The following is a 13,746-nucleotide window of genomic DNA, read 5'->3' as shown; positions in this document are numbered from 1 at the left end:
AATTTTCCATAATGTACTACAGTTTGGGAGAGTACATCTGCTGCATCTCAGGAGATGGTGTGGCATCAGAAGAGTTACTTGTGGAGACATTTCTCCATGTCTCCAACATGTGACACAGCGGTAGTGGCACAGCATTTTGTTTCTGAGGATCCTGGTTTCCCATTTTTGGAAACTCAGGTGAGAGTGGAAGGTCCTAATCATCCTTGGAGCATCCCGGGGGAGGTTATGAGCAAGTCAGCATCTCCAGCCCCGTAAGCCCTGCCAGTGTGGTGGCTGTAGCATACTTGAGCCCAGCAGGCACATGGCTGCTAGGAAAGCTGCCTGAGCCCCGCAGCAGCCAGATGGAAGCAGCCCACGAGGCACCCAGGCATGGCTTTGATCAGCTTCCACCTCCACAAAACCTGTGTGTGCTGGGAAAGTGACCTATGTGGTGAGTACCACCTCTGCTCATTTTACCCTGAAAAAGACAAGCAATTAACTGCTAGTCTGATCACCCTTAGCAATAGCCCGATTTTCTTTGGTCCAAACCAGTGCTCATGTTCATTCCCTCCCTTACATCTAGCTGCTTTTGTTTCCACACTTCTCTATCCTCAAGAAGGCCAAGCTTAGCAAAATGCTAAAGCCATTGGCTTTCTGCCCACCTGAAGAAACGAAATGAATGAAATAATAGATGCTTCTTATGAAAAAAAAAAGCCTGTGAAATGGAACTATCTTAATTAGTGGATATCACTGTTAAGAAATTCCTGCCCTTTATTTAAAACAGTGGAAAAAGTTTATTATAACTTTAAATAGTTCCTGCTCCATATCTGGAGTTCAAGGCAACTACTGTGATTACCTCCTACTTTATAGTTTTTTCCAGCTTGCCTTCTAGAACCACTCAGTATCTCTCTTCCTTTAGGTAAGCAAACTTCAGAAATTATTTTTGGGGAAGGAGGGGGAACAATAATAAAAAAATCCACGTCCACAGGAGTTGCATACTGGTTGTAATGATATATTCCAAGCTTGTGTGGTTTTTACATTTATATAGTTTACATTTTGCTTGACCCATAAATAATACTTGCAAGATTAAGAGGGCTGTAGAGAGTATTTACATAGCCCCACCATGCATACAGAGCTTTTAATACCTAGTAGACAAAATTAAGCTGTTTTGCACTGAACATTTTTCAACTTAAACCCCCTGACTAAAATACAAGCAATATTTCATCCATAACACTGCTGTTAAACCCCTAACAAATCTAGTTTGATATTGTAACAAACTTCTTCAAATTCAGGGATATAAAAATATTCAGATTTTAAAATTTTAACTGTACAATATGTACATTAGTATTTGCACTGTTAAATTATGAATACATTTAAGCCTATGAAATACTACATTATAAATATCAACTTTTTTTTTACTTAGAATTGCAGCTAATACATTTTAAAACCTGGATAATGCATGTGAAAAGACACAATTCTGGAGCCTAATCCTTTAAGCCCATATGAAAATACTTGTTACGTAAGTAGATCCATTGACTTAAATGGGGTTACATGCCTGAGCAAAGGACTCCAGCAGTGGTACCTCTCTCACTGCTGAGGAGTGGGGGGCATGGCAGAAAAAACATCACCACTCATTGGCAGCTACGTCCAGTTCCAGAAGCTGAATTAATATCTTCCTTTAAACAGGCATGAAAAAACCCCAAACCAAAACTAGCCACCTCACACTTTCTCAAAAAATTGTAGAGGAAAAACCATGAAAGTTAAATGTACAAAACATTCACTGCTGCTTTAGGATACATCAAGGCTTCAAGCATTTCAGCTCCCACATTATGATTTTTGCTTTCTTAAGGAGCATTTTCCCAAATAAAAAGAATCCAGTTTTTGTATGGAAACTTGAATAAGGAAGAGTGAGCTTTATCAATGAAGAAAGGGCACAGTATAGAGCCTTTTTCTTGGCAGCAAGAGGAAGAAGTCAAAGAGTACCCTGTGTGTCTATAGCTACAGCACAGGACTGACATTTTCATTTATTCATCTTTGTCAAATCCTCACTCTCAGATAATTCAACATAGGTGAATAGTGAGCATAAAATAAAATGTCTACAAAACCTCTGTATTAAGAACTGCAGTGTTACTGCAGTATTTTGACAGCTGAAACACAGTATGTAGACCTAGCAGTATCTGAGCAGATCATTTGGCATGGTGACATTTCTGAATGTTACTTTTACAATGTAAACTCTGGCACGGTTATCATTTACAGTGGCAAAGCATTATGAACTTCAGCAACTTGCCTAAGTACAATTATTAATATAAAAAAGATGTGGTTCAAACTGTAGCTACAGAATTGACTGGTCCTCCCAATTAAGAAATACAAGTAATTAATTAAGATATAATACAATTTTTTCCTTTGTGTCCCCTCTTCTTCTTTGATTTGGTTGTCCTTTGTCCAAACTGAGAACTGGATAACGCAGTAGTTGGACCAGAAAGATCATCTGTATAGTATGGATATCTTAATGACCGTGGCTGTGGGATTGGCTGTCCTAGAAAATATCCTTCCTCTTCAGAATCAGATGATGAGGATGAAGTTGAACACCAGGAGTCATCTTCCTCCCCATACAATCCAAAGAACTTATCAACCACCTGATTCCGCAGCGCATAGTCAGACCTGGTATGGGCATATTGTCCGTACAGCTCTGCATTTTGGATATAGGCCCGAAGCTCACGTGAGCTTCTATTCTGAATAAATTTTTCATGATCCTGAGGGAAGTAATAACGAAATCTCTCTCTCGGAGAGCATCTTCTTTCTGTGGCCAAATTAAGTGCATTATCTGAACGAGACTTCCTACTTCTCCTGCGGTGGTGAGAAGGCCGACTTCCACGCTCTTCGAAATGGTAAACACGCCTACGAGTCCTTTCACTCATGGGAGGCTGACGTATTTCAAGATTCTCATAACTTCCATTATCAATAACATCATCTGAGAACTTCACTTGTTGTGGTCTAGACTGGGATTTAGATCGTCTCAGTACAGGCACATGCACTGGCTTTTCCTCTGGCAACACTTTTTCCTGACACAACTCTGAGCTCAGGCTCTTCAAGGACTCAGTGCTCCGATGGAGCATTGAAGAATTCAGAGTTCCCATGTTGCTCATCTTCTCACAGTCCTCCACCTCCAGTTCTGGGAAAGTTTGCAAAGAGTAGAGAGATGGCCGTGGCTTGCCTTCTCCATCCATTGAAGCCCCTGTGGTGGGAATGGAGAAAGGAGGAAAAAGAAAATGAGAGGAATACCAAAGAGATAAGTATCATAACAAAATATGAAACATGTCTTGTTACTAAGTGTTTTTTTTTAACTATTACCAAAACCACTCCCTTCATAGCAGAATAAGCTTTGTTTTGACTTAAAACATTTAACTATTAACTCTGATGACCAAAGAATTAGCTGTCATGAGGACATCAAGAACAGAAGTTCAGTGGGATGAAAATTTTGAAACATACATACAGGTATGCCTTTTAATAAAAAAAGATTACTTAAAATTATTCTGCTTGCCATTCTTAAGGCTAAAATATGTCACATTTCTAGTGTTGCCAAATTCATGTTCCAGCTGTTGCAACAGGGAAGACAAGCTTACTGCCTTGCAAAGAAGGATCCTTACTCTCAAAAAATCATCAAAACCGTCACATGCCCCTTGATGGTTCCAGGTGCAACACCTCCAGTACCTCCTCCTTCCGTGCCCCCTGAACCAAGCTCCCCTCCTCAGTTCCTTCATTGCTGCTTGGCAAATGCAGCCAGCCTGTGGTTGGGCCTCAGCTAGACAAGCACCTGCACTAATTTGGTTTACAGGAGGAAAGGAAAGGAGATGATGACTGGACAGCTTTTCAAATGGGTCTTAACTGCCAGGTTTGGGCTTTTTGTACAGAAATAGGAGGGGCAGGTTAGCACACACTCTATCCCTTTGGGGGATAAAGTCACGTTTGACAAGGAGGTTCACAAAAGTGTGTTATCAGTTTCCCTTTAGCCAGTGGGGAAAAATAAATCTCACAAACCTAATTGCCTAAGGCTTAGAAATTTACCATCCTTTCAGATTTTCTACATATTTTTACGAGCAAATCAGGAAGTTATCTAAAGTGTTTGTAGATATGTAGATTATCTTTAATATCATCTTTATCTTTAATATTATCTTTAATATAATGCAACTTCTTATACATATGGTATGGAAAAATAGTAATTTGCTTAAAGCAGTGGTTTGTATATAATAAATGTGTAGTTGAAGACTGTTCTTATTCTGTTTAACATCATTGCTTAAAGCAAAAAAAAGAGAATTCAAAAGAAAAAAAGAATCTAACAGGATTTAAGTAGCAGAAACATATCCTGTAAAAGATTATGGGCTTGATAAAAGCAGCTGCCTACTTTACATGCACCTCTTGATACTAAAGCTTTCTAGAAATCACTAAAATGAAAAATTTTCCTTCAAAATATTCCAACACACATGCTTTTGTTGACCTCTCCATCAAAACCATTAATTGATTTCCCCATTACCTGTTATGTTAGACAAAGCCAAGGAATCCATTGAGTCTCGAACACTTTGTTCTTGCTGTTTCAGATCAGACAAACATTCCAGTGAACCTCCATACCATGGTGCTTGGTCGTGTTTGTATCCTGAGGCCCCGTGTTCCATGTCTAGCTCCTGGATTTTCCTGCTGCTGGCAGGGCCTGGGTGGCTGCCATATGCAGAGTCTCCCAACCCATCTTGTGACTGGGCCCAGTACATGTCTGATTGATACTTCTTACTTGCTAGGCTTGGATTATTTTTTTTCAAGTCCAACTTGCTCTTGACCATGCTATCAGAAATCCAGTGTTCACTTGATCTAATGTCTACTTCAGTGGGTTGCTGGAAGAGGCTTTTATCACCAAACTTCAGAAGAAGTTGGGTCATGTAGTCTTCGTGTTCAGCCCATTCTTCAGGGTCTTCAGGCATGTCTTGCTCTACTCTTCCCTTCCAGAAGTCTTCATTAACAAAGCCTGCCTCTTCCCTTGAAAGACTCAAATCATCCAGCTTACGAGAAAGAGTATCATCAGCATTGTCTGAAAGGCCAGGAAATTTGTAATTGAGGGCCGGCGACAGGAGGAGAGACTGGCGGCACTGGTCGGCCGACCGGCTGCTCTTTCCCATGCGGACGCTCCTCCGGGAATCTCTGGATCGAGCCGACTGAAATGCAGAATCAGAAGAGTCGGAGGCATGAACGTCCTCTCCCAGGCTGCAGGTTTTTGAACAGTAAATCTGCCCTTGCTTTGGCAGAAAAGGGCAGCCAAGCAAAGAGGTCTTGCACTGAGCACAAGAAAAGCAAGTTTCTGTAGCATGCCAGTGCTGTCCGTCATAGGTCATCTGAGCATGGTCAACACCTGGAAAGAGAGAAAAAGCAATGCTCTGGGTCTCTCCAAAAAATTACTTGCAGAATTCATACGTCTGGAATGTGAAATAATTTCATAAATTGGCTTTCCCTTAATTTGTAAGTTTAATGCTTAAAAAGGACACACTTACCAATGTGTTCCCCGCAGGTCTCACAGTATTCTGCATAGAGCGATTCGAAACAGTTACAGCAGAATGGGCGCCCATCCTTCATGATGTATCTCTGTCCACCCAGGATTGTTTCACACTCGAGGCAACAGAAGTGTTTCATGTGCCAGTGGCGACCTTCAGCTTCTGTGCACTCGTCAGCAAAAATTATCTTTTCAGAGATAAAAACGATACTTTTAGTTAAGTGGCCTAAACCTCACCTTGGGAGTTAGAGCATGTAAAATATCCTAACTCTGCAGTTCACACACAAAATTTATTTTTATTTTGCTCCCTTTTGAATACAAAGATAGAAACAACAATCTCCCACAACGAAAATAAAAAGAAAGAAAAACAGTACATTCTACAGCCAAAAAAAAAGGAACCCCAGAACTCAACCATTAAAGAAGCTTCTATAAGGATAATATTTTGTAATATTTGAAAATGTTCAATTCTAAACACAAACAGGTGTTTGCTTTCTAAATACCATCTTATTGCTTATAGTATTTCCAGTTTGACAAGAAATTAAATATCCCTCAGCTTTCAAACACATCTATGCAGCAGAGTCCTGACTTCTTAAGTGACTGCATCTGGAGTTAGGAATTTCCGAAGTGATGCAGTTTGTGAACTGAACCACAGGAGTGTAGCTTGGCTGTAAAATGTGAATTCTGTACCTCATCACAGGCTGAACATCGAGGTTTGAGAAGCTCAGCGTGGTGTCTGCCACAGTGAATTTTTCCATCTTGGTAGAAGTAGATAAGGTCAACAAGAAGCTCATTGCATGTGAAGCACACAAAACAGGAGGGATGCCAGCACACACCAGGCCCAGCTCTTGAGGCAAAAACTGCAACTTCACCGCCATTGACTTTTGTACCGCACTAGGAACAAACCCAGAATGTGAACACACTTGCCATCCAAAACTACTAGCTTCTTGCATTTAAACTAAGTTAAAACACAAAACCCAATATGAAATTTTATTACAAAATTCTGACAAAAGGAAAAAAAATAAATTATGAGTTTTGGTCTAGATGAACTGCATCTCAATGAACCTTCTGCGAATATAAGTTTATTTTATACAAAATAACATTTTAAAGCGTATGTCTGCTTTTACTTTAATATGAGTTAGCATTAGGGTTTTTTTTTGAGTAGGAAATATATCAAAGACTCAGTTCATTCCCGGTAGTATCAAAGGTTGCTTAAGCAAGCACTACCTTCTTTCTTCTTCCGTGCAGTTTCAAAAGTAATCTTTTGTTGTTGTTGTTTTCAGACACAGACAGAGGTAAATTTAAATTTTAATACTGAAATACTGTAGTTTGACATTATTCAGCCCTGTAGGTAGCCTATGTATGTTACCTGCTCACAAACAGCATGCATCACTGCTCTGGAGAGCAGTTTAATAGTGCCTCGTCCCAGTGCCTCCTTTTTGCGCTGAGAACTGAACATCTGCAGCTCCTTCTTTTCCTCTTCACTTAGCGACTGGCAGTATCTCACCTTCCAGTGAAAACACAGGAGAACTTACATTAGAGACTGAGCTTCTAACGGAACAGATGAGTAAGTAAATGCATATATGCAAGGAATTCATCAGGCATGCTGCCAATTATAATTAAACTTTTCCTGCTTGCCTTCTCTACCATTAATACTAGGTAATATGGCATAACACAAAATTAATATGGAGAGGTATTTTTTTTTCATTACAGGAAACATCCCACCATGCTAAACTGAGGAGTCGTTTAGGCAAGAGAAAGATTTTTAGAAGCTAGCCCAAAGTCTGCTGCTAACCTAAAATAACGGAATGAACCTAAATCAGCCATAATATTGTCCTTTAGATTTATGGTAAGTGCCCACGACTAAGTGTTGCAGTATACACAAGACCTTAAGTACTGACACCCCTGCCCCTTTCCTTACAAAGAGCTTGTTTGTTATTTCCACTTCTACTCCAAATTACACTGCATAACTGAGATGCAAACCTTTTACTACCACAAAGCATCCTTTTTGTGCGCCACAATGCAATTCCAGGAATTTGTAGGTTCCTGGTAATTGGTGGGTGGCTGCAAACACTATAAAACCAACTTGTGTTAAGTTTATTGCAGTGACACCAGCCTCCCTAACAAGCAAAGGCAGTGTCCTTCCAGACAGCTCTTATCTGCACACAAGCCAAGCGGACAGCTGAACAATGGACTCAGTGTACACACCGTGCTGCTTTATAGCTCAGATGCCACTGCAGACCATGGTTTAGGCCTGTAATAAATACACAGGCAGGTAATTCTCCATGGAAAAGCTGCCAGGGAGACCCAAGCCCTGACAGTTCATCCTAAATTCTGCATTTACCTCGTTATCGTGGGGTGGCAGCTGATAGAGAAGTTGTTTAATCCGGTGTTTCTCTCCAGGGCTGTTAACATAAGGGACCTTCTCCTCTGGCAAGCAGGCAAAATACAGCTGGACCTGACCAGGAGAAATGCAGAGTTCAGACCCAGGGACACACAGGCTCCAAGCACTACCAGTGTCCTTTGGCTACTGTTTTATCTCAGGTCTCATTTACTAAGGAAGAAGAGGCCATGCTGCATTAGACTGTGACAGGGTTTGTGCTGAAAATACAAGACCCAGATGAACCAGCTCAGCAAACCTTAAGTCTCTGATGAAACTAGCACCCAGCTGCTGAATTGCTTTTCTTGAATGCAATTTGCAGTGACAATTAGGGGGGTATCATAAATTATGCACATTTAATGTTCTCATTATTCCCACCCCCTTCAGGGCCGGTCAACAACTCCATGGAAATTCTAAGTTTCCCTCTGCAATTTACCACACAAGGCACGAAGCTTTCCAGAAAACAGCCACTATATAAACAAATTTAATTTGCTCTCTGCATTTTACACATTGTTGAGACAAAAGCTGTTTTGTAGTCTCCTGCTGATCAGGTTCACCCAAAGCATCAGCTTTCATTGCTTCCATGTGGGCTTTGGTAAGAAGGTGGAAACATCCTTCCCTTGGGAGGAGGCTGGATCCAGCCACATTTCAATCAGATGCAAATTAACCAGGAAATTTTCACGAGATGAATGTTTTTGTATCAGTCTCCACTCTTTTTTTTTTCTTTTTTCAGAAGAATATTATGACAGGAAAGCTGTAATGAACACTATGACAAAGCCCAATGGCAAAAAATATTTTTGTGGAACAGCTACAGATTTATTGTTTTTCCTATGCAGTTTCCAGCTTGTCACGAGGCCTGGGGCTGTAAGAGCTGACTATTGGCAAAAATATTACTTGCCATACCGATTTAAATAATGCTCAGGTCAACAGCTTATTACTGTGCAAGACAGATGAGAAAAAGGCATTAATCAGTCACTTAAGTCAGGAAGCAATCAGAATTATGAGAGACAGGTAGTACAAAACATGACTTGCTCTTCATTTAACCAAAATTTAAACAACTGAAGTCTACTATAAGCCCACTTGCTACTGACTATATTTCAGGATGCTCCAGGAGAAGATAACATGCAGCAAAGAGTGAAGCTTTAAAAATAGCTTATGCCCTTTTCTCAAGTTTATTGCACTGTTCTCAAAATAAGTAATCCTTCTGGGGGAAAAGTCCTAAAGTCCTCCCATCTTTGGTGAGTTTGGGCTAGCTGGGATTATGAGGATATTTTAGGGCATTTAATTGTTCTGGCAGAATGTTAGCTCACTGTTTGCCTTAAGGTCTGATTCATCAGGATCCTTATAGATGCTTAAGTAAGTGATAAAAAGAGTTGCCCTAAAAATAGCCTGTTATTTGCAATCTCTGCTGACTTGTTACTTTACTCATTATTAAGAAAATTTCTGCATTGCAAAAAAGAGACATCTTCTGCACTTTCTTAAACTATGGACTGTATAAGCTTGCCAGGATTGCTCTGCCTCCTTTAGCAGATGTTGCAAAGCCACCCTGGCCACTTAACACTGAAGTCTTGAGTTCTGAATATTACTGAGCACACAGCTTCAGCACAGTTGCAATATCATCAATACCATGAATGAATACCATGAGCAGTTCATTCTGGTCTCCCAGAGCAACTTGGTCATCAATACTTTCACTTATATTCCCCTTGCCATGTGATGTTGCTCGAAAAAAGGGGACTGAAAAGAGGGGAAAGGACAGCCCAACCAAGCCACAGGTGTCAGCTCCAGACACCATGCAAGAGGAATCCTGGCATGAACAAATGGCAGCCATACAACTATTTAAACAAGCGTAAAATACATTATTACCTGTCACAGTGACTGAACACTTTCATTTATATGCGCTGTCGTACCATCCATACTCTAGATGTCAAATGCCTAATTATTTAAAGACTCATACAAGTGCAGTGAAATACTTGGCCAGGGAGCACAATGTCATGAGGTATACCATGAGCTTTAATTTAACCTAATAACCTCTCTCAAAAAGAAAGCAAACTTCTATGCTGCTTTTACTGGGCAATACATACCTCTGCAGCATATACTTTTTGAAAAATCTTGACTGGGAACTTTTTTGGAACATAAAACTCCTCAGGGCTGAGAACTTTAAGCTCCCTACACACAGCCCCATTGGACAGGAAACAAAAAAGAAGTGAAAAGTTCTACATGAATTAAAGTTTTATACACTATAAGAAATTTAATTAGACTTACAGAGGCAGCATATCACTCCCTCAGACAGTCCTTACAAGGCTTATTTTTAAAATGCAGAAACATGGTTGGTACCTGCTCTGGTCTGAGGCCTGGGGGGACCCAGGCATATTCCTCCAAGGCACAGCCAGAGTCATCGTCAGAGGTTGAGCTTCGCTGACACCCAAAAATGAGGTTATTGGCTTTGGGCTCCATCTCCAATGGCATAAGTGTGAAGTGTTAAATATTTCAGCTGCAGCTCATCAAGCAGTGATCTGGAGAAAAAGATTAATAGAGCTTTAATATATTTGAACATGAACAACTAATTATCAGTGTAAATGATCTTATAACAGTTTAGTATTCCTTGTGTTGCCCAGAACAATAAATTAGTGATGCTACATTACAACTTGCTACAAGCAATTCAAAAGTGCTCAAAAAAGTTATGAAAATAAAACTATTGAAGAAAAAAAATCCCAGAAGCCTAGGCACAGATTACCACTTTTGGCAACCACAATGTATTTCAGTATTAACACTTGCCACCTTTTACAGTCCTGCTTGTTTCACATCACAGGATATATATATTTAGGTAAATCTAGGAAAGACTCATTGACTAGGTACTAACAACAGGAATGACACGAGCTCTTCCTGAAGTCATTACAACCTAGTAAAACAAAAGACATGACAAACACTTGTCAAAAACTACAAAAGTTATCGGGGAAAGATGGTTGTGCAAGTAGCATCCTGCTGTTCACAAGGCAGGCACAGAGCATCTGCTGGATTCCTCTGAGAATTTTGGTAGGGCTGGATGGGAGCGGAAGGGCGTTGGTCTTGTTAAATATCTGAAATCCAATTATGCCAGATTAGTCTCTGTAAAATACATCATGATTGTTCTGTCAATTTAAAACCCTACAGGGAGATGATTTTGTTGATTCATGAAGCCTGCAAAGCTTAATATCAGTGGGATTGTTTTGAGTCACAACTGGCAAAGAAAGCTCTCACCAAGATCCGCAGCAGTCTACAGTAAAAAGCTTAACAAGATACATGTCTTGTATTAATTCTAGCAAAAGTTCTTAGGAAATTCAGATGAGGCATGTCAATGACATACAGATAACCAAAAGCACAGAGGATTTGTCCCAACACAACAGATATCCTGACCTCTTGGGGCAGGGACAAGCTTGCTCTTACGGTACCACATTATGTGTGAACTGTGCCTTCCCTGTTTTAGGACATTCGCTCACCTGTTCATCTAAACCCACATCCAATTTTGTGAGTGCTACATCCAAGCTGTAGAAAATTTTGATCTCCTTGACATAAACCTTGCTGGTGGGTCTAATGAGAAGAGCAATCTAAAAACTTCTGGTGGGTCCTACGTTACATTTCCAGTCTCATCACCACTGTTTTACAGAAAATAAGTTGCTCCTACATCATGGGTGGAAGACTTAAGACTGCTGACCCAAATATTCTGCTGGTTACTCAACAGGAGTTTCTCCTTCAACCGTGAGGCACTGGTTAGTGCCAGGTTCTGCTAACTCAGCACATAAACCCAAACCTGCTCCATAAAAAGTGGGCATATGCATCCAAAAGCTATAAACTCAGAGAAATTATAATATCCAGTATATTGTCTTATCTAGCCCTATTTTCAATATGTCTATACATTCCCACAGCCCATAAAAAGAGATGGGATTACTTAACTCTTCCACTGGGCTAGTGCTCCAAAAAACTAAGTTGTTTAACTTTACTTCAAAAACTTTGTTTCAAAAACATACCCACTATTTTTGGTGCACCGCTAAGATGCCAACACACTTCATAGCTGCACTGTAATAGGAGATTAATTTAATATTTGAAGGTGCAAGCAAACCTGCCAACTTTCCCTCTGAGAATGGGCTATTTCTGGAAAGCTGGTGAGCTGTCAGGCACATGTCTGAAATCTTACTCGAGTTAAACAACTAAAGGTTAGCACAACAGTTTCTGAGCTTAATATCACCATATTACAGTCTTTCTCAAGGAAGGTAAGTATAATCAAACTCAATCCTAAAAGCTCAATCCTATGTATGTAAAACAGAAAGATAGGCTTCCTGGTACATACTACATCCCTTGAATTAGTTGCTCTCAGAACAAATGATAAGACAAGGAATACAGAACTTTCCTCTTCCCACTTACTGGTGGAAGTAAAGTCATGCATCAGCTATGTTTTTGTTACTGCTTGAATAAAACCGGGGTGTGAGGAAGGAGGGATAGAGGAATAATGTGATGCAGTTAGGAAATCACTCTAGAAAGAAAAGGCAACAGTGTTCACTGTTGCTGATGGATAGGGATACTCAGTTTGGCAGCTTGTGTCACACATCATCTATATCCAAGTAATTCTTATATATAAAGTCACTAGGAATATCATTGAGAAGCTGAATTCCTTCCAAGATGACCTGAGCAACAGATTTTACCATTTCCTTTTAGAAAGGGGCAGATGCCTGGTTTGCAATAATTTGCCACTCACTGACACCTCAGCTGGTATTTCCAATTCTTAGGGCATTGCAAGAACTTGTATTGGTCAAATGGTTCCTTTCCAAGAACTGACTCCTGCCCAATATCCCAGGAATAAAAGGAGTCAGTAGGTTAAACACCTTTGACAATATTTCATTAGGCAGCATGACCTCAACTACATCCCACAGGAAGCAGATTTGAAACATAATTTAGGCAGAGACAGGTTCAGCTCTGGCAGTGACTGGGCACTTGAGCAGAGTGTACTCCTGTCTTGTTCTCACAATACCCAACACTCCAAGCACACCAAGTAACTGAGTAATTGCTTCATACTAATTGTTCAAAACCCTCTCTTCACAAGATGAAAGATTAACTTCTCCAACTTCTCTTGAAAGACAAGAAAACAACACAAAATCTGAATGCATGATGACTTATTAACTTTTCTGAGTATTTTGAACACTAAGGCTACATACTACTCCCACAAGGAACAAAGCAGCACTGCACAAGGTCAGGATCTTAAGCACAGCAAAGATACAGAAGTGTAGGAGTGTTGCCTAATTCCTAAGAAAGACAAGGCACTGGTAAGAGAGAGACAAGGCAGCTTTTCTGCAGACTGGTCCTGCCTGGCCTCCTCTGACACATCCCTTTCAGAAAGCACACACACCAGCTCCAACAAGAGGAAACCACAGACCCACAGGTCCAGTTTCCAGTCACACAGGGCAGTTGGAAAGTTTGTCTGATAGAGAATAAAAGAAAAATACATCTTACCTCCAAATGTAAAATGCAACTTTACAGTCAGGGTTCTCCTCCCCAGATAAAGTAATTAGAAATGTTCAAAGCAAGATCCACAAACCTCAAGGAACCGAGATTAGGACAGCTCAAAGGACATAATTCACTTAAAAAAAAAGCTCCCACAGGATGAATGTGAATCTGGCTATAAAATGATTGACAACACACCACATATAAATAGAGCCACATCATAAATACTGTGAGGTTGTTGAGAAGAAGATTTCTAATCCAGCCTATCTTAACAGCAGGCTATCTGAAGAAGTATTTTAGCAATTGCTTGTTTAGGAGTTCTTCTTCCTCTCCTGTTCAAGTGTAATTTGGTTTGCATTTTAAAACTACAAGGGTTCTTCCTCCC

At 40.2% G+C, this 13,746-nt stretch overlaps 1 protein-coding gene across 2 annotated transcripts; it reads right to left on the bottom strand.

Moving 5' to 3' along the window:
- Positions 1-966: 966 nt before the first annotated feature.
- PRICKLE1 (prickle planar cell polarity protein 1) lies at positions 967-10,397 on the bottom strand. 2 transcript variants are annotated; one of them, XM_031055581.1, is made up of 8 exons: positions 10,224-10,397; positions 7,854-7,967; positions 6,879-7,016; positions 6,200-6,403; positions 5,514-5,700; positions 5,061-5,374; positions 4,511-4,748; positions 967-3,214 (listed from the first exon to the last, which is right to left on the bottom strand). In XM_031055581.1, the coding sequence occupies exons 1-8, from the start codon at positions 10,353-10,355 to the stop codon at positions 2,358-2,360; spliced, it is 2,184 nt and encodes a 727-aa protein (XP_030911441.1). In that variant the 5' UTR covers positions 10,356-10,397; the 3' UTR covers positions 967-2,357. The 2 variants fall into 2 exon arrangements, with proteins under 2 accessions (XP_030911441.1, XP_005419317.1); XM_005419260.2 differs by having other exon boundaries at positions 4,511-5,374.
- Positions 10,398-13,746: the final 3,349 nt, after the last annotated feature.

The sequence above is a fragment of the Geospiza fortis genome, unplaced genomic scaffold, assembly GCF_000277835.1.
Source record: "Geospiza fortis unplaced genomic scaffold, GeoFor_1.0 scaffold166, whole genome shotgun sequence".
In the NCBI taxonomy this organism is placed as follows: Eukaryota; Metazoa; Chordata; class Aves; order Passeriformes; family Thraupidae; genus Geospiza; species Geospiza fortis.
The sequence above is the reverse complement of the archived record's forward strand: the minus strand, read 5'-3'. Positions and strand labels throughout refer to the sequence as shown.